This window comes from Eptesicus fuscus, chromosome 17 (assembly GCF_027574615.1).
Source record: "Eptesicus fuscus isolate TK198812 chromosome 17, DD_ASM_mEF_20220401, whole genome shotgun sequence".
Taxonomy (NCBI): Eukaryota; Metazoa; Chordata; class Mammalia; order Chiroptera; family Vespertilionidae; genus Eptesicus; species Eptesicus fuscus.
The window spans coordinates 20,486,554-20,508,093 of NC_072489.1; the positions used below are offsets into that span (position 1 = coordinate 20,486,554).

The 21,540-nt window shown below is 42.0% G+C and overlaps 1 protein-coding gene across 1 annotated transcript in view; it reads right to left on the bottom strand.

Annotated features, from left to right (window-relative positions):
- Nucleotides 1-21,540, bottom strand: part of TET1 (tet methylcytosine dioxygenase 1) — a 108,648-nt gene that overhangs the window by 78,211 nt on the left and 8,897 nt on the right. Inside the window, exon 2 of the mRNA XM_054729345.1 lies at nucleotides 472-525. Within this exon, the coding sequence (XP_054585320.1) occupies nucleotides 472-525 (54 nt within the window). The remainder of the gene's footprint in view (nucleotides 1-471; nucleotides 526-21,540) is intronic.

Sequence of the window (21,540 nt, forward strand, 5' to 3'; positions counted from 1 at the left end):
CATTTCCAGTGGAACTAAAATCTCTAAGGATCTTTTCCTTTGGAAAGAAAAATCACACACTTTAAAACAGTATCTAATGGAAAGTCTATTAAAATCATAATAGATCATAGCTGTCAACTTCAAAGAGTGTCTTTCTTCTTAAGAGCTTAAGTTGACACTCTGGTGAAACACCACAAATGCAGATGCCACAAAGGCAGCTACAAAGGGAAAAATTTTATTCACCACACTTTGCATATAAACTTTTCCTTCTGCAGATTGGTGTGGAGTTGAAAATAAAGGATGCTAACATGCACATTATGCAGCACATCAAAAAAAGAGAAAACCCTTTCCTTGAGTGAAAATTCACTTACTGAAAATCTGGGAAAATTCACATCCCCTGTACTCCAAATTTACCCCTTAGGGACAGAAAAATACTATATGAAATGGAAAAAAACACCAAAAACTGATATGATTTAATCAATAGCTGGTTACCTTTAAAACTTTGGGCTTCTTTTCCCTCTTGGGCCTCTTGTTTTCCTTTATAACCTAAAAAATAAAAAAATAAAAATAAAATCAAATTGCAAAATGAGCCTCCTTTTAAGGAAAAAAAAAAAAAAAAACTCCCACCCCCCCAAAATTATTTTGGCTATTTCTCTATAAAACTACTTATACCATTTCAAAGCATCAACATGTTTGCTAAGCAGAAGCTCAAGAGCTTATGTAAAATGTATACTTAAAAGTCACTGGGAAAAAAAAAAAAAAAAGCCTTGCAGAAAGATGAAGTAGGGAAATACCCTTTCTTCCCCTTAAAGTCTGTCTTAATTAGCCTCTGCATTCTTCACAGCGAAGCCCACGAGGTAGCCATCTTGCTTGCTTCTGCAGAGGACGCCTCTACAGTGGAACAGTTCTGCAAACTGCTTTTTGGTGTTATTATCATGGTGTTTCAAGGCAGCCCTGGCCTGCCAGCACTGTAGACGTGCTGGGCATGCCTTTTGCAAAAACAGCCCCACAAAGAGTGCAGCCAATGGCAATGCAGAGCTTAGCAACTCCAAAGTGATCTTCTCTGCCTAGCCTTCCTAGACAAAGGATCTCCTGTGCGGCTCTGCTCTCACCACAGGACACAGGCAGCCACAAGCTGCGACATGGAGTTCGCTGCGGCGGATCTGGTCGCAGGGAATTCACAGGAGGCTTCAGCAGAAACAATGCACACCAATCCCCCAGGTCTCCGCCATCGGATCGATGGCTGGCGGAGTCTCCCTGATTAGTAACCCCTGGGTGGCTCTGAGGGCAGGTCTGCGGCGGGGAGGGGGCGGCGGGGGAAGCGGGCCAGCCCTGCCTCCCACATACAGAAGCTATAGCTGCGCTGAGGCGGGGGGCGTCTGGGCTTGCTGAAACGCTGGAAGGTATTGTGCATTTTTACTTTATAAGGCAAGGCTAAATATTGGCGATATTTAAGGCGGGAGGTTATGTGAGGACAGTGTAGGCTCAGCTGTTGGGCTGCGTGTCTCATTCCTCCGGAACCACACCTCTTTGCAGCAGGCGCTTTGCCCAGAAACACAGCAATTTGATTTCTGTCAATAAATGTCCAATGACAAAGACGCATTACAAAAAAAATAATAATAAAGCCACTTAAAAGGAAAAGGACAGGATGAGGACCAGGAAGGGGGGGTGGGGAGGAGTTTTCAAAATACACTTGCCATTCTGTATGGCTGGAGAGAAAAGATTTATCTCTTGATCTGGGCACTGCCTGTGACCTTCATTTCCCCAAAGAAATCTCTCCCTCAACTGTCACTAAGCATCCCCTCCCTACCCCTGCCCCCCCCACCCCCCCGCCCCTGTGGAGCACCCCGGCAGGCCAGGCTGATGGACAGGGAGCTCCCCACTTCCCAGGGGTTGAGACCTGAGCCGGAGGTGGAGCAAGGAGCCACTCACGCTCCCACACCTCAGCTGCCCCCATGCCCAGTGGGTGGTAGGTGCTGGGAGAGAGCTGGCACCATAGGTGGAACTTGCCAGATCCTGTAAATGGCAGAGCCAGAAGAGTTTAGCTCTGGCCATGCAATAGTGGCAACGGAGCAAGAGCCAGTACAGCTGCTGTGAGCCGGCAAGTCTCAAGGTCACTGCCAAAATTCAGTGGAGAGGCCGGTGACAGCCCCATCACCGCCGCCTTGACAGCCGCGCCGACCTTGGGAAGACGGCCTTCGTCCCATCCTCACAGGGCCGAACCCTCAGCAGCACATTGGGGGCACTGGCAGGAGGGCCGCCCGGGCTGCGCAGCCAAAGATGGGTTTTCCACTTGCAGTTGGATTCGGAACAGATTCCCACAACCAGAAACGGGGAGGGCCAGAGGGCCTGCATTTCATCACCCTTGATTCCCAGCCTTTCGGTTTGCCACAAAAGCATGCTTTCTATATGTTGGGATGGGAATTCCAACATGCATTGTTTTTCCACTTTAAACGACCCCTCCTTCACCCTCCACCCTCAAAATATGTAACCAATGCAAGAAGCAAGCCTACTGGTAGCAAAACCAGTGGATTCTGACCTAACCACACCCACCAAAGCCACTTCAACCTCACAGAGCCCACACGAAGGGAATGTGCGGGGAATGAAGCAATGATGAAATAGGTAGAAAAACAGGATCAAACACAAGATTTAAAAATGGGTGCAAGATGTCTTCTTAAGCCCTAGCCGGCTTGGCTCAGTGGATAGAGCGTCCACCTGCGGAATGAAGTGTCGTGGGTTCAATTCCGGTCAAGGGCACATGCCTGGGTTGCGGGCTTGGTTCCCAGTGGGGGATGTGCAGGAGGTAGCCGATCAATGATTCTCTCTCATCATTGATGTTTCTATCTCTCTCCCTCTCTTCCTCGCTGAAATCAATAAAAATATACATATTTTTTAAAAAGATGTTTTCTTAAAAATAGGTGATGCCCTAGGTGGTTTGGCTCAGCGGATAGAGCATTGGCCTGTGGACTGAAGAGTCCCGGGTTGATTTCCTTCAAGGGCACATGCCCAGTTTGTGGGCTTGATCCCCAGTTGGGGTGTGCAGGAAGCAGCCGATCAATGATTCTCTCTTATCATTGATGTTTCTATCTCTCTCTCTGCCTCTTCCTTCCTCTCTCTGAAATCCATAAATATATATATATTTAAAAAAAGAAAAAAAAATAGGTGAAAACCCTATATTTCTGTTTTTTTGGAGACTTTGTGGTTAAACATTTTAACACAAAGTTTGCCATTTTAACCACTTTTAAGTGTACAACTTAGTAACAATAAATATATTCACAAAGTTGTACAACTACCACTGCTCTCCATTTCCAGAGCCTTTCACCATCCCAGACAGACACGCTGCAGCTGTCGGACAACAACCCCTCATCTGTCTTCTCAGAGTCATTGCTAACTTACATTCTACTTTTCCGTCTCTATAAATTTTGCCTGTTCTAATTATCACACACAATATTTGTCCTTTTGTGTCTGGCCTATTTCACTTTTATAATGTTTTAGGTTTTGCTTTGTTTTTTTAATACTCACCGGAGGATATGTTTTTATTGATTTTGGAGAGACAGACAGATAGAAACATCGAAAGGTTGCGTCCTGTTCGAATTGGCAGCCTAGAGGAATCGAACCCACAACTGTGGTGCACAGGCTGACGCTCTAACCAACTGAGCCACCCAGCCAGGGCAGCGTGGTGTTTTTAAGGTTCATCCAGGTTGCAAGATATATCAGTTTCATTCCTTTTTAAGGCTGAATAATATTCCATTTTGTATATAAATTTTATTTATCACTTCTGCTGATATGCATTTGGGTTGTCTCTTATCTTTTGGCTACTGAAATTGGATATACAAGTATCTATTTGAGTCCTTATTTTCACTTATTTTAAGCAGATACATGAAATGGAATTGCTGAATCATAATTCTGTTTGACTGGAATCGAACCTGGAACCCTTCAGTCTGCAGGACAACGCTCTATCCACAGAGCCAAACCGGTTAGTGCACAAACCATTTTCTATAGCAACTATACTATTACATTCCCACCAATAATGAATACAAGGATAAACCCTGCATTTCTTTCTTTTTTGTAATCCTCACCTGAGAATTTTTTTCCATTGATCATTTTATTTAGAGAGAGTGGAAGGGAGGGAATGAGAAAAGCATGGATGTGAGGTCTGATTTCTGTCAATGAATGTCAAAATATTTAACATTGGTTGCCTCTCCCATGCGCCCCAACTCAGGGCCAGAGATTGAGCCCACAGCCGAGGTATATACAGGCCCTTTACCAGAATCGAACCCAGGACCCTTCAGTCAAACTGAGTCAAACTGGCTAGAGCAGCCCTGCATTTCTTTTTCCTTTACTTTTGTTTGTTTAGCCAAGCAATGCTTAAATATAATTTTTTAAAGCATCAACATTTTCCCAGGTTGATTACTCAATACTTTAGTAGAGTGGTCATGATATATTAAGATATACATATTTAAAATCAATCTATTACCTATGTAATCCATGTTTGCCTCAATAAAATAAAATAAAATAAATAAAATAAAATAAAATAAAATAAAATAAAAACAGGCTCCTAGTGTTAGGCGTACACACTGGTGAGAAGGTCATTTTTTAAAGCCCCGTGGACAGTCACGAGATACTCATGAAGCCATACAACATTGTCCTTAGCAGCCTAAGCAAACATCGAAGGTCTGTGTGCAGTGTTCCATAAAATGAATTACTGAATTATGACAAAATTCAACCCAGCTAAATGCAAGGGTTAATGAAAGTGACCAGAGCTCACACTAACTCCAAATATCCAACTGATACTATACCATGAAGGATCTACACGTGTTTGAATACAGAATAGAAGGGTAACCTCTTTTGGTTGTGCCCATCTGTTCTAAAAACTATACTGCACTTAAAGAGTTGACAGGCTCAGCTAAAGGCTTACATAACAGTGAACTTTGAGGGAGAGAATTCTATCCGAGAAATTGGACGTCAAGAGAGCCATTCTCTTATTATTATTTAGGGCAAAGTTCATACAACTAGATCCTGTTGCAAGAACAACTAGAAACTAACAAAGCTTGTGTTATAGTCTTACTTATTGAGAACTTATTTTTTCACTTAGATCTCTTTGCTTTCGCCACAATGGATTATAATTATTAAATTGCATGAGTTGATATTCAATTTTGTAATAACACAAGTGTATTAGATCCTTCAAAATATTATAAAATGAGATCACTTTTCTCTTAAAAATCAATGATTTATAATAAAACTAAAATTTTAAAAAATCAGAAAAGGCAGCCTAACTACTACTTTATTTTATAGATAAACTAAGGCCCAAAGAGGTAATTACTTATCTCAGGTTACACAACAAGATAGAACTTGACTTGAGCCTAGTTCTAACCATCTAGGCTGCTGTCTATACAACTGCTCTTCATTTTCAATATCCAGCAATAGATATTTATAAATATCCCAAAATAAACTTAACAGAACTGTCTTCAGAGGGAATCCTTCGTTAAGTATTATGATTAACCACTATACCATACACCTGAAACTAATACAATATAATATTGAATGTAAACTGTAATTGAATTTAAAAAAAAAAAAAAAAAAACAAAAACCCCCCAGATATGTCTTCAAACCACATGCTTCATTTTTAGGATAGAGAAATAACTCATATTCTTCCAAGATTGGTGTTTTAAGTCAACATAACATTAGGTGTGCTTTTTGTAAAAAAATGTTTTGTTCCCTATGAGGTAAATTTATTAATAACTTCAAAATTGTATTTCTCTTCCTAAGCATAAGCAATTCTGTACCCACCAGAAACTAGACATACAAGAGAAGGAGCTTGTCTTCCTTGAGTCCTTATTTTCAGGATAAGGACTGAAAATAGGAGGGGTCTTCTAAAGTCATCTCAAGTTCATTCACTCTTCCTCAAAATTGACATCTTTGCAGCACAAAATCCTTCCAATGTTAGCCACTCTCCTCTCCCATGAAATCCTTGTATATTTCTCTTCTGGTGTATATTGTGTGTGTGTGTGTGTGTGTGTGTGTGTGTGTGTGTGTGTGTGTGTGGTGTGTTTGGAGAAGGGGGGCGAGTTATAGGTTTTACAATGATAAAATCATAAAGATATTCCAAGTACCATATTGTAAACTTCTGATCAATAAGAATAAGGAAAAGATGGCTTACACTTTTCACAATTCTATTGGAGATTTTAAAGTTATTTTAGTTTATTTCTTATGAGACATGGGAACCTGGAGGACTAACACTAGAGAAATCCTCACAGATTGGATCAAGTAACACCAGTCTGGGTGAGGGCTGTTGATCCCCTTTCACAGCCTTCCCTGGCTTCCCTCCCACCACCCAGCTTCCTTCCCTGAGGCTTATCTTCAGCAGCTCTTTTTCCCTCTGAAGCCGTGGTTCTCAACCTACCTAAGGCCGAGGCCCTTTAAAACAGTTCCTCATGTTGTGGTGACCCCCAACCATAAAATTACTTTCGTCGCTACTTCATAACTGTAATTTTGCTACTGTTATGGATCGTAATGTAAATATCTGTGTTCGAGACCCACAGGTTGAGAACCGCTGCTGTAGAGCCTAAGACCATCGGAAAACACAGATATTTACATTACGATTCATAACAGTAGCAAAATTACAGTTATGAAGTAGCGACGAAAATAATTTTATGGTTGGGGGTCACCACAACATGAGGAACTGTATTAAAGGGTCGCGGCATTAGAAAGGGGGTCGCTGGTGAAAGTAACTGCTCTTCAGTATCAAGAATTAAGGAACAATTGAATGATGATCTTCAATTGTTGCCAAGCGAGAATCATTGACAATGAGGTGAACCATAGATAATGCCAGAGACCAATGGACTGCTATACCACCTCCCTCCAATTTCAAACAATTCTTAGTACTAACTTGAAATTGACAGGCCTACTCTGCCAATCTAGATCCATTAATTTAGAAAGAGAAAACAGCATCTATAGGTTTTTGTCAAAAATGATAAAATCACAGAGGCTACTGCTTCTTAGAAATTTTTCCCCTTTTGTGAATGATGTATTAAAGTTTGCTTCTTATTATTGCTAGTCTGCCCTGTGTATTTTATAATCGATGTTCTTTTTTTAGTCTGGCCAGTGTCACTCAGTGGTTGAGCCTAGACCTATGAGCCAGGAGGTCACTGGTTTGATTCCCAGTCAGGGCACATGCCCAGATTGTGGGCTCGATCCCCAGTGGGGGGCGTGTAAGAGCCAGCTGATCAGTAATTCTCTCTCATCATTGATGTTTCTATTTCTGTCTCCCTCTTCCTTCCTCTCTGAAATCAATAAAAAATATATGTTTTAAATAAATAAATAAATAAATATTCTCTTTTTAAAGGAAGGTCTGTATCTTCAAGCTCCTTCTTCATGTCATTGCTGATAGCACACTATTAGATAAACTTGGGAAATTTTGTACCCATTGTACCCTCAGTTCTTAAATACTCTGTCTCACCATAAAAATTTGTTCCACTGACAGGCTCAAAGTATTTTACACACAAACACAGCTTCTGAGGTAGTTAGATCTAGGTATCGCCTAAGTTTAGCAATATCAATCTTAAAATTATTGAACAAACCTTAAAAGACTCCACATCCAGAAATGTTTTCCTTAAAATGTTAATGCATTTTTTTTCCCAAAATGATATGATTTTATTGATTTTAAGAGATAAAGGGAGGGGGAGAGAGAGAGAGAGAGAGAGAGAGAGAGAGAGACATTGGTTGGTTGCCTCACACACACACACACCCTTACCAGGGATCAAACCTGCAACCCGGGTATGTGCCCTGACTAGGAATCGAACCGGTGACCTTTTGGCGCAGGGGATGATGCTCAACCAACTGAGCCACAGGAGCCAGGGCATGTTAATGTAGTTCCTTAAAATGGCCTTCCCCGTCCCTGGATCCGGGTGAGGCCTCGTGCACCTAGGCCCGGGTGAGCCCAAGTGGCCCTGGGTCGGGGAGAGGCCAAGCGTCCCTGGGTCCGGGTGAGACCATGTGTCCCTGGATCCGGGTGAGGCCTCGTGCACCTAGGCCCGGGTGAGCCCAAGTGGCCCTGGGTCTGAGAGGCCAAGCATCCCTGGGTCCGGTTGAGACCATGTGTCCCAGGATCCGGGTGAGGCCTCGTGCACCTAGGCCCGGGTGAGCCCAAGTGGCCCTGGGTCTGGGAGAGGCCAAGCGTCCCTGGGTCCGGGTGAGACCATGCATTCCTGGATCCGGATGAGGCCTCGTGCACCTAGGCCCGGGTGAGCCCAAGTGGCCCTGGGTCTGGGAGAGGCCAAGCGTCCCTGGGTCCGGGAGAGACCATGTGTCCCTGGATCCAGGTGAGGCCTTGTGCAACTAAGCCCGGGTGAGGCCACGTGCCCCTGGGTCTGGGAGAGGCCAAGCGTCCCTGGGTCCGGGTGAGACCGTGCGCCCCTGGATCCATCCGGGTGAGGCTGGGTCCCAGGCCCGGGTGAGACCACGTGCCCCTTGGGTATGGGTGAGGCCACGTGCCCCTTAGTCCGGGTGACGCCGTGCCCCTGGGTTCGGCCGAGACCAAACCAGAGGGAGTCGGACCTCCATTACCACCATTTGTCCACCATCCAGAGCTGAGGGGTCAGTGCTGACATGTACACATAAGGAACTACTGGACATCGAAATTGGGTCTCAAAAGAACTGTTGGTCCAGGGGGAAGCTCGCTACAGATTGATTCATTTGCCTGTCAGCATAAATATTATTGCTCGTCTCACATTCAGTTCTTATTAGAATATATCTAGTGACATATGATCTCGTTCATCTAGAGGAAATGATGAACAACATAGACTGAGGAACAAGAACAGAACCAGAAGCAAGGAGGCATCAATCGGACTATCGGGCCTCAGAGGGAGGATAGGGGGGGGGTAGGGGGAGGGTGGGGGGAGGGGGAGAGTTCAACCAAAGGACCTGTATGCATGCATATAAGCCTATCCAATGGTTAAGTTCAACAGGGGATTGGGGCATGCGTGGGGAGAGGGGTGGGATGGGAATGGGGGGATGAGGACAAATATGTGACACCTTAATCAATAAAGAAATTTTAAAAAATAAATAAATAAAAATAAAATGGCCTTCCCCCATTTAATAACCAAAAACCTTACAACAACTTAATAAATGTTGAGCACCCCCAACATACAGACCTACTATTGGGCCTGTCTGCTGGAACCTACCATCTCAGGATAGACAGAAACAGACAATCCTGATGGGGTATAGAATGCGGATGAGCCCAGAAAGCTACAGTGGACAGAGATGGCTTCCAAGAGGAAGTGGCATTTCCACTGAAACCTAAGGGTAGATAAGCAGGATTTGCTGAAATATAGAGGGCGAGAGAAAGGTCTGTGTCCCAGACAAAGGCAACATGTGCAAGGACACTGGGAGCACTGTGGCTATTGAAAGTCACACACCAGTGTGGCTGTGAAGAGGGCTATGGGGAGAAAAGCATAAAAACAGATACGTTACCACTTAGGTGACAGGCTGGTTCGCTGATCATGCATATGAAGAGATACAATCAGCCTTTAATTCTCTACCATTCCAGTATGAAATGTTACTTTTTTGTTCCATCCTTAAATTTTCATAATTGGTACTTTCAAAAGCCAACAATGAAAGAATGTATTTTTCATACTATTATTATAAGAATTAAATGAAACAATGAGCATGCCAGTGCTTAATACCAGTACTGGGTAATGCACTCAATATATGATAGTTTTATTAATTCCTTCAGTTACCAATGTTTTCCTCACACCAGTTCCATATCGTTAATCATAATCATTCCATTCAACCAATATGTATGTGTTTGATATCTACCCAAATGCCAGGCACTACATAAGGAAGGAAATGAAGGCCAAGAAAAAAATTCTAGGCTCTTCATGGGAGCCCTGGAAGCTTCTACATAGTAAAAAGAAACGTGCAACTATAACTTTAGAAAACAAAAAGAAAAGGTTAAGCACAACAATCAAAGAAAGAATAGATAAAATAGATTTCATCACAATGGAAAAGTTTTGTGTCTCAAAGGACATAACGAAAGAGTGAAAAGACAACTTTCAGAGACAAAATGTTTGTAAATCGTATCTACTAGGGGTCTAGTATCCACAACCCAAAAAGAATATATGCAGCTCAACAAAAAGACAACCCGCCCTAACCGGTTTGGCTCAGTGGATAGAGCGTCGGCCTGCAGACTCAAGGGTCCCGGGTTTGATTATGATCAAGGGCATGTACCTTGGTTGCAAGCACATCCCCAGTAGGGGGTGTGCAGGAGGCAGCTGATTGATGTTTCTCTCTCATCGATGTTTCTAACTCTCTATTCCTCTCCCTTCCTCTCTGTAAAAAAAATCAATAAAATATAATAATAATAAAAAAAAAAGACAACCCAATTTTAAAATGAGCAAAGAACTTTGCTAATGTCTGAGTGTTTGTGTCCGCCTAAAATTCATATGCTAAAATCCTAATACCCAATGTGATGCTATTAGGAGGTGGAGCTTTTGGAGGTGCTTAAGTCATGAGGGGGGGAAAACCCCATGAATGGAATTAGTGCCTCATAAAAAAAAGCTCCAGAGAGATCCCTAGCCTCTTTTAGCATGGGAGGACACTGAGAAGGAGCAAGCTATGAACCAGGGTGATGAATCTGACCAGAATTTGACCATGCTGGCATCGTTTTTATATATATATATATATATATGCTGGAGGCCCAGTGCACAACATTCATACACTGCAGGGTGGGGGGTCCCTCAGCCCGGCCTACACCCTCTGGTAGTACAGGCCCTCTCATAGTCCGGGAGCACTGAGGGGATGTCTGTCTGCAGGCTTAGGCTCCCTCCCCACCCCCCCCTCAAATCCCTCTCATAGTTTAGGACCCCTCGCTCCTTACCGCCTGCCCACCCGCCTGAAGCAGAGGGAGAGGCTCCCAGAACCGCTGCTGAGCTCGCCAGCAGTTAGCCAGGCTAGCCCAGCGGGAGCGCACTGACCACCAGGGAGTAGCTCTTCAATCGAGCATCTGCCCCCTGGTGGCCCGTGCACGTCATAGAGACAGGTCATTCCACTGTTCAGTCAATTTGCATATTAGTCAACAATGTTTCAATTATAACCCCAACACAAATGGCTGCGGGCCTCAAAGGGAGACCCAGGCTTGGCTCTTATCCAGGCTACAAAGTTTCAATTGTAGAAGGAAAATAAATTCCAGATACCAGAGCCTCCGCTTGCGTTGCCAGGGGGCATAGCCGGCCTGCAAACCAACACAGGCCCCTCGCTCAGTCCGCCCCATGGCCCAATGGAACCCACCTGATCCGGGACACCCTTCAGGGCAAACCAGCTGACCCCAACCCCTGTACCAGGCCTCTATCCTATCTAATAAAAGAGTATATGCAGATTGATCATCACTGCAACACACAATATAGCTGCCCCCATTGGTCAAAGATCCTGCCCCCATGTGGAACAAGATGGCCACCACAAGATGGCCAGTAGGAGAGGGCAGTTGGGAGGTACCCGGCCTGCAGGGAGGGCAGTTGAGAAGGACCAGGCCTCAAGGGAGGGCAGTTGGAGGTGGGATAATATATTTTTATTGATATCAGAGAGGAAGGGAGATTGAAACATCAATGATGAGAAATCATTGATTGGCTGCCTCCTGCACTGCATGCCGCACACTGGGGATGAAGCCGGCAACCTGGGCATGTGCCCTGTACTGGGATCGAACCCAGAACCCTTCAGTCCACAGGCCAACGCTCTATCCACTGAGCCAAACCACCTAGGGCCATGCTGACATCTTAATGCTGAACTTCCCAGACTCCAGAACTTTGAACGAAGTACTGACACATGCTACGACATGGATGAACCTTGAAAACATTATGCTAAGTGAGGGACCCAAGATAAAGTATTGTATGATTCCATTTCTAAGAAATGTCTAGAAAAGGCAAATCCATAAAGACAAAAACAGATTAATGCTTGCTAGGAGCTAGAGAAGAAAGAATTAAGAATGACTGCTCAATTGCACTGGATTTCGCCAGGCTGCCATGGCTCAGTGGTTGAGCATCTACCTATAAACTAGGAAGTCACATTTGGATTCCTGGTTAGGGCACATGCCTGGGTTGTGGGCTCGTTCCCAGTGTGGGGTGTGCAGGAGGCAGCTGATCAATGATTCGCTCATTGTTGATGTTTCATTGATTTCAGAGAGGAAAGGAGAGGGAGAGAGTTAGAAACATCAATGATGAAAGGGAATCATCAATTAGTTGCCTCCTGGGTATGTGCCCTTGATGGAAATCGAATCTGGGACCCTTCAGTCTGCAAGCTGACGTGCTATCCACCAGGCCAAACCAGCTAGGGCAATAAAAATATATATTAAAAAATATTTTAAAGAGACAGAGGGAGGCCTGGCCAGTGTTGTTCGTTGGTTAGAGTGTAAGCTGTGCACCAAAGGGTCTAGGGATCAATTCCTGGTCAAGGACATGTACCTGGGTTGCAGGTTTGATCCCCAGCCCTGGTGGGTCATGTGCTAGAAACATCAATTGATGTGTCTCTCTCACATTGATGTTTCTCTCCTTCTCCCCTCCCCTCTTTTCTCCACCCACTCCCTCCTCCCCCATCCACCCTCCCCGCCTGCTTTCTCTCCCTTCCTTCTATTCTCTCTTAAAGTCAACAAAAAAAATACCTTTGGTTGGAGATTACCAAAAAATAAAAAAGAGAGAGAGAAGCTAAACATTATTGTTTTGTGTTCCTGATTTTATTGATTTTTGTTTAACATCTCATAGTGCACTGGAAGGGTCCCTGGAAAATGGAATCAGGTGAATGAAGAAGGTAATTTAATTTCTATGTTGCCTCGTATCCAAATCTCCCTGAAATTCTGCATTAACTTTCAAATAAGGTCTTACTCCTGCAACTATAGAAGAAATGAATACACGCTTTTCTCTCTAAATCTAAACTATCAACTCCATCCAAAATTCCACGGCTGGGGTGATCTCGGGGCTTCCCCTGTCTGGTCCTCCCACTTCCTCCCGCCTTGATTCTTCCTACTTTTGCTCTTTAGCAGAAAACTCACCACAGAATGGTGTTGCATATGAAATCTGATATGAAAATAAGCTGTATAGTGTAAATGTGTAGAATACAGCAGAAACACCAAAACCCTCTCATTATGCAAGGACAAGAAAATAGCTGTGGCATCGGCGTCTGGCTGGAAACCACAACTATAATTCTCTAGCACATGGGAACAGCGAAACCAATTCATTAATAACACATCTTCTCCAGCAGGAAAACATGCTTTTGCATTTTGATGGCCACGTCTGAGGACTTCAGTTACTTTCCTCTAAATAACATGAACCAAGGGGCAGGAGGGAAAAGGGTAAGAGTAATATGCAAATCCCTTCACCGATGCAACAATAACTACCATGTTTAAGAACTTACTATGTAGCAGGCACTCTGCCTGACCCTGTATGAACATCTCTTCTGAGCATCACTCTGTGACAAACAGACCCATTCTCACACTGATAAGCACATAAAGAAACATCCAAATTCTCAGTATAATAGTTTTTTTACTTAACGATAGGAACAGTTGTCAATTTCATTCCTTAAAAAAAATGTGCTGTGGTTCTTTTACTGGGTTTTGTATTGAGGAGTAGAAGCCGTGACTTACATTTCTGTAAATTCTAATAAAAGCATCTCTCCAGAAAAATGCATATAAAAACAGGTTGCATGTAATTTCGAGATGATAAGCTATGAACCATCTTTCAAAAAAATGCATATAAAAACAACTTGTTGCATATAAATTATGTGGAGATGGGATCAAGGGAGCACTGCAGCCCATCCAGATTAAAAAACACTCTGATGTAGAAATTCTATTTTTATGGTTTCTGAAGCATCATAGGAAAGATGAGTGTTGGACCCTGGAAAGGGTGGCTCAGTTGGTTGAGCATCGTCCCACACACCAAAAGGCAGCCAATTCAATTCCTGGTCAAGGAACATGCCCAGGTTTCGGGTGTGATTCCTGGTCAGGGTATGTGCGGGAGACAACTGTTTGATGTTCCGCTCTCACATTAATGTGGGGTGGGTTTTTTTTCTTCTTTTTCTCTCTCTCCCTCTCCCTTCCTCTTCCTCTCTCTTAAACACACACACACACACACACACACACACACACACACACACACATACAATGAAAACACATTTTTTAAAAATATAACAATCTGTTCAATCTGAACATCCCTGAAATACCAAAAAATAAAAAAGAAAATAAAGAAAATAAAGACGAGTGTTGGGATCATTGAAAGTAGGATCAAATTTGTCTTCGGAATTCTTGTCTAGTGACCAAAAATATGTGGAAAGTTTTGCAAGACTAAAGCACTAATATAATAATAGAAAAATTTAAATTCTTTTTTCCGTGGTAGCTAAAAATACACCAAGTACTTAATCTGAGGTGGCCAGTATCCAGTCATTAGTTAGAAGCTATGCTGATATGCCAGCTCAATCCCCATCTTTGAGAAAGTATTAAGATGTGTGAACCAAAAAGAATGTAATTAAACTCTAGTTTCTGATTTTGGGAAAAGGAAATGGACCTGACTTTCTAAAAAAAAAAAAAAAATACCTGTACCACAAACATCAGGTTTCCAAAAGTGAAAAAGATTTAGAAATCCTTAGGGAAATGCTAACTAAGTATTTTGGTTATGCTAATACTTTTAGTTTGAAATAAAAGACTGATTCCAGTGTTGAGGAAATAATCTGACATGGGAACCCAGATTTATATTTAAAAAAAAAAATTTTTACCATATAAAAAATTTTATGAGACTGAAGTATCCAGCATTAAAAAACAAAAAACAAAAACAATTTAGTCGATTATGTTCATTTATGCACCTATTTTTAAATCTTTACAAATTTCGAATTACAAATAGAAATGCTGCCCTAACTGGTTTGTGGAATTAAACTCCACAGCAAAATAAACATGAACCACACTATGGTGCTTATTATTACATACTCACAGAACTTGGATTATGCTGACACTACATAACGGTATTAGCTCACCAGTTTCACACATTTATTTCCTAGATAAGCTGATACACACAAAATGGCAAGGTAAGATTTGAACCCTAGTAACAAGATTCCAGAAATTAACACCCACGGGTAAGAATCAGTCAAGATCAGCACGGTTTTAACATACTTGGGATTTACACAGGCAAGGATGCTAGACCCCAAAGGCTTTCTCCTCCCCCCCCTCCCCTTTATGATCAGTTCTGCGGTTAGGTATGCTACTGAAGTCTCAGAAGTGATCCAAAGAGATTCCATAAAGGCATAGCTCAGGACATAGAACATCTGCCCTCAATTGAAGGCGTTGGTAGCCAAAATGGGTTCCATATGCCACATGCCGCACATGCCAAAAGGAGATCCGGCTGCTTGGAAACGCTAAGAAAAGCAGTGGCCAAGGCAGGCCGGCCATCCCTCTCTCACTGAAATGGATCAAATAAGACACATATGTCAACCAATTCTGAAATAACATACCTGGAACTAGGCTGTCGTCACATGACCCATAAGATGGTGGGCAGGCAGTGGTTCCGTTTGCATCATACTTTCAGCTTTTCAAGCATAAACATAAGTAGGTACTACTATTTCCCCGGGTGTCATTTGCAGTAGCTAAGACGATAGCATGGTAATAAACACCATACTTTACAGTAGTATTTAATACACGGCTGTTTAACCATACATAGAATAACCCTTTCATAGTTTAGGGGAAAAATCAACTAGAATAAATCTGAGAGATGGTTTCACTTTGCCAAAAAACTGCTCGGTTTAGTTATTCAATTAATGTTAATTAGATGTGTTACATTATACCCAAACATCAACCTAGAGATACAGAATGCAATATCCCAGCCTCAAAAGCAGAAGTACAAAAACTATGTTTTGTTTTCTCCCATTAGTGCACACTAAAAATTATTTGTGAAAGTGTATCCTGCCCAAAGCATCTCCTCTCTAGGTCTTTAAAAAACCTCCCCCATCCCCACCGCTTTACTTCTATCACTATTTAACAATAGGGGAATGTACATGTCTCAAAATACTAAATTACAAATATACACGAGGAATCCATAGCCAAGAGCAAATTCCTAGATGACTATGAGTTATAGAGTTAGTGGTTTTAATTATCTGCATTTCTGAAATAAGCTTGGCAGAAAAATAACATTTTTTATCTCTTGGCCAAAAGATATTGCTAGATATCTTTTGGAAAACTAACCACCTTGTTGTACAATGAAAAGAAATTCAATTATCGTGAGAGACAAAAATGCAATTCATGACCCCAAAAAATAAGTAAAATACTGTACTATATTTACTTCTCCCTGACATTAGTAGTTAACATTTTGCTAAAAGGCATATGCTTTTAAGGGGCTAAGTATGTTTTATAGGGGGGAAAAAAATTCTAACAGTTCGGTTTCATCTAAACCAAACATTACCAAATTTATTGCCCCCCACCTGCATAGCTCAGTGGTTGAGTGTTGACCTATGAATCAGGAGTTCAATTCCTGGTCAAGCAGGCCCTAGGTTGTGGGTTGGATCCCCAGTAAGGGGCGTGCAGGAGGCAGCCAATCAATGATTCTCTGTCATCATTGATGTTTCTATATCGCTCTCCTCCTCCATTTCTCTATGAAAACAATAAAAGTATATTGAAAATATTGAAAAAAATGAAGTAAAACACATAAATAAAAATATGCCGTGATTTATGTATCAATTATACTTCAATTTACAATTAATTTGTTAATTAACTAGTTAATTAAAAACTATAAAGTGCATATACCACGGAAGATTCAATATTGTAAAAACATCAATCTCTCCAAATTAATGTATACATTCAACATAATCAAAAATCTTAAGGTATTTTGGTAGAAATTTACAAATTAAAACTTCTTAAAAAATATCTTTATTAATTTCTGAGAGGAAGGGAGAGGGAGAAAGAGATGGAAACATCAATTATGAATGAACATCATTGATCGGCTGCCTCCTGCATGCCCACTACTGGGGATCAAGCCCACAACCTGGGCATGTGCCCTTGACTGGAATTGAACAAGAGACCCTTCAGTCCAAAGGCTGATGCTCCATCTACAAAGCCAAACCAGCTAGGGCGTAAAACTTTTTTAAAAAAATATTTTTTTATTGATTTTAAGAGAGGAAGGAAGACAGAGAGAGAAATAGGAACATCAATGATGAGAGAATCATTGATCGGCTGTCTCCTGCAGGCTCCACACTGGGGATCAAACCCACAACCCGGGCATGTGCCCTAACGGAGAATCTAACCATGACCTCCTGGTTCGTAGGTCATTGCTTAACCACTGAGCAGTACTGGCTGGGCCAAACTAAAACATTTTAATGAAAATAAAAAAGAACAGCCCCAGCCGGTTTGGCTCAGTGGATAGAGTATCAGCCTTCGGACCAACGGGTCCCAAGTCAGATTCCAGTCAAGGGTATGCACCTTGGATGCAGGCTGCTCCCCGGCCTGGGCCCTGGTCAGGGCTCCTGCAGAAGGCAACCAATTGATGTGTTTCCCTCACATCAATGTTTCTCTTTGTCTTTCCCTCTCTCTTCCATTCTCTCTAAAAATCAATGGAAAATATTCTTGAATGAGAATTAACAAAAACAAACAGAAAATAAATAAATAAAGGTGATTAAATTTTTTTTTAAATATTTAATTTAAAAAAATGAAAATGAGCCCTAATCTGTTTGGCTCAGTGGATAGAGCATTGGCCTGCTGTGTGAAGGGTCCCGGGTTCGATTACGGTCAAGGACATGTACCTTGGTTGCGGGCACATCCCCAGTAGGGGGTGTGCAGGAGGAGGCTGATCGATGTTTCTCTCTTATTGATGTTTCTGACTCTCTATCCCTCTCCCTTCCTCTCTGTAAAAAAAAAAAAAAATCAATAAAATATATTTAAAAAATGAAAAAGAACAAACAAATAACCCTAGCCGGTATAACTCAGTGTCAGTCTACAGACTGAAAGGTCCTGGATTCAATTCCAGTCAAGGGCATACACCCGGGTTTCTGATACCATTCCCAGTGGGAGCATGAAGAAGCCAGCCAATCAATGATTCTCTGTCATCATTGATGTTTCTACCTCTCTCTCCCTCTCCCTTCTTCTCTGAAATTAAAAAAAAAAAAGGAAGAAAAAAATAACCAAACAAAAAATAGCCCAAATAATCACTGATGAACAAAACTGAAGGAAGAACTTACAGTACTAATTAATAAGGCCAGTTATAAAGCCTGGTAAATAAAGACAATTTAGACACAAGGATAGACAAAAAGGCCAATAAAACAAAGCCTAGAAACAGATGCAAAATAATCAATGTCCTGACTTATGATAAAGTTGACATTGCAGTATCAGGGAAAGGATGGTCATTTCAGGAATGGTGCTGCTCAAGTAGATGTATATATGAAAAAGAATGAATCTTGTCTCCTATCTCACACCATGTATAAAAGTCAAGTCCAGATATATTGTACATCTGATCCCGGAAACTGATCACTGTCTCACTAATAGAAAGATGTGGAAGGCTGGTCAACCTTGAAGCTCTGAAAGGTCAGAGCCAACCACTTCTATCTAATTAAGACAATGGTAACTGAGGCAACTTCCCCACCAAATAATCATGTAAATCCTTACTGATAAGATAATCTGCCTGTTACTGGAATTACTGGCCTAAGGACAATGGGTGTATCCCAAACCCGAATAAAAGAGATGGCAAGGCCAAAGCAAGGCGGCAATCCTCCAACTAGAGGTGGGCTCCCGCCTGGCCCCCAATATTCCCAAATTAATACTTTTCTAGTCTCTTTCATTTGTGTGCGGCCTTCTCCAGAACCCGAACCCTGAACCGGAACCCTGAACCACGCGGGATGTGAAAGGGGTTCCCACAATCTATAGGTAAAGATATCCATAATTATTCACCAAAGAACTTTTATCAACAAATCTTAATGAACTCATAAATCAAAAATAAAAAAGGCATCCTTCACTGTGATCTATGGAAAGTCAACCCCAAGGGTTTGAAAAAGAAAATAAATGAATAAATAAATAAATATTTTTAAAAGATACAAAAATAAAAAGGTAGAAGAACCCAATTTAAAAATAGACGAAAGACAGGCACTTCAAAGATGATCTAAATAGCTCACAAGCATATGACAAATAGCTCAATTTCATTAGACATCAAGGAAATGCAGTGTAGTGATGCAACTACACACTCAACAAAATTATTAAAATAAAACAACAAAATAGCAAGTGTTGTCAAGCATGTGGAGCAAGTGAACTCTCAAACACCTCCGATCAGTCATAATCAGAACTACAGCTGTTTGCTAATATCTACAAAAGCTAAACTATGCATATTCTATAACCAAGAAATTCCACCCATAGAAATATACTCAATAGAATGCAAACATGTATCCACCAGACATTTATGGTAATGTTCATAGTAGTATTACTATTCATTAACAGCATGTACTATGATATCCTACATCATAAAAGGCTAACATGCAAATCGACTGAACAGAAGAAGGACCGATCGCTATGACATGCACTGACCACCAGGATGCAGACGCTCACTGCAGGAGCTGCCCCTTGGTGGTCAGTGTGCTCCCACAGGGGGAGCCCGCTCAGCCAGAAGCCCTGAGCCTGGCTCAGGACTGCAGAGTGCAGAGCACAGCGGCGGTGGCGAGAGCCGCTCCTGCCTCTGCGGCAGTGCTAAGGATGTCCAGTGCTAAGGATGTCCGACATAGGCCCAGGGGGGTGGGCCTATGCCAGCAGGCGAACATCTGCTGAGGACTCCCAGACTGGGAGAGGGTGCAGGCCAGGCTGAGGGACCACCCCCACGAGTGCACACATTTCATGTACTGGGCCTTTAACCCTTTGCACTCGCTTGCTTTTTTCTCGAGCTGCTACCGATGCTCTGCTAACCGTGTCGAGTCACACTCGACATCCGAGTGCAAAAGGCTAGTATATATATATATATAATGGAATACTGTACTAGAAATGACAAGGACTGTCTATAACTATAGGCAACATTATGGATAATCTCATAATCATAATATTAAGCAAAAAGAGCCACCCCAAAACAAAAGGATTACTAAACAACTATCCCTTGCTCTCTTCTCAGAAGGAGCTTCCCTGGGAGGGCCTGTGTGCTCCTGTGCCTCTTCCTGCGGGAGGGGTAGGCCTGTCTACTGCCAGAGTTCAGTACAACAACAACCTGACACACTCTTCACAATCAGCTTCGGCCAGGGATCCAGGTGACCTTTTGGGGCAGGAGGAGCGCAAGAAAAAGTGAGAGAACGTGAATATCATCACGTATAGGAGAACCCTGAAGTAGAAAATAAACAGAAATAAATTAATTAAAACTGAATTTGATATGAAGAGTATAACCACAATGAAGGGCAAGGATGTTGGGAGTATGCAAGACAGAGAATGAGAGAGAGAACAAATTTAATTAACTTTTGAGCACAGCACTGACATTCCAATAACCATGATCGCATCTATCATCAAGATCTTTCTAAAAAAAAAAAGATCTTTCTAAGTACCACGCTCCACTAAAAACAGCTGCCTGCAGTTCTGGGGTTGGACAGAAAGCAGAAAAGCCTGGAACAATTGTGCCAGAAAATAAAAATTTACTCAAAAAATGGTTGAGGACTCCCAGCGGGTGGTTCAGTTGGTTGCAGGGTCCTCCCATTCACCAAAATGTCACGGTTCGATTCCTGGTCAGAGCACATGCCTACATTATGTATGGGTTTGCTCTCCAATCTCTGTCTCTCTCCAAAAATCAATTTAAAAAACGAAAAACAACAACAAAAAATGGCTGAGGAGCTCCCTGGCCAAATTTGGGACAATTTCAGCATCAAAATAAATAAATGATAATAACTTATTGAATATAATAAAAAACGTACACGTTCATGCTGAAATAAATAGTAAGCAAGAAGGAAAAGCTCTTCTTAAAGTTACATTTAGAAGAAATGATGGAAATAGAGAATCAACATTAGGCAAAAGTCACCAGTAAATGCTAAAAGTAAGGAGTGATAGTTTGAGGGGCAAAATACATGATCTGCACTTAGCAAAAGTAGCATAGTCATAAAAGACAAAAATTGAGGAACTGCTTTAGGCCAAAAATAAAGACAAAAAGTCCATGGTATGATTCCATTTATATCAAACTCTAGGTAATGCGAATATAGTGACAAAGACATTGTTTGATGGAGGCGACAGGATGCAGGGCGGGGGTAGGAACAAAGAAATTTTTGCCAGTCATAGGTTCTGATTGGGGTAACGGTTACACAGTGCATGCAAATGTCATATTTGTCAAATTACATACTTTAAATATGTGCAGTTTTTCTATATCAATTATATCTCAATATAGTTCTTAAAATTTCAGAAACTTTTCCAGATTAAAGGAGTTTAAGAGGACATTTTCTTATAGGGGATATATGAATAGTCTATGGGTTAAATAATAATTTTGATAATATAAGAGAACAAGAGGCCCAGTGCACCAATGTGTGCACGGGTGGGGTCCAGCCGGCCTGGCACCAATCGGGGCACATTAGGGCTGGCCTACCATTGGCTAGCCAGCCCGCCCA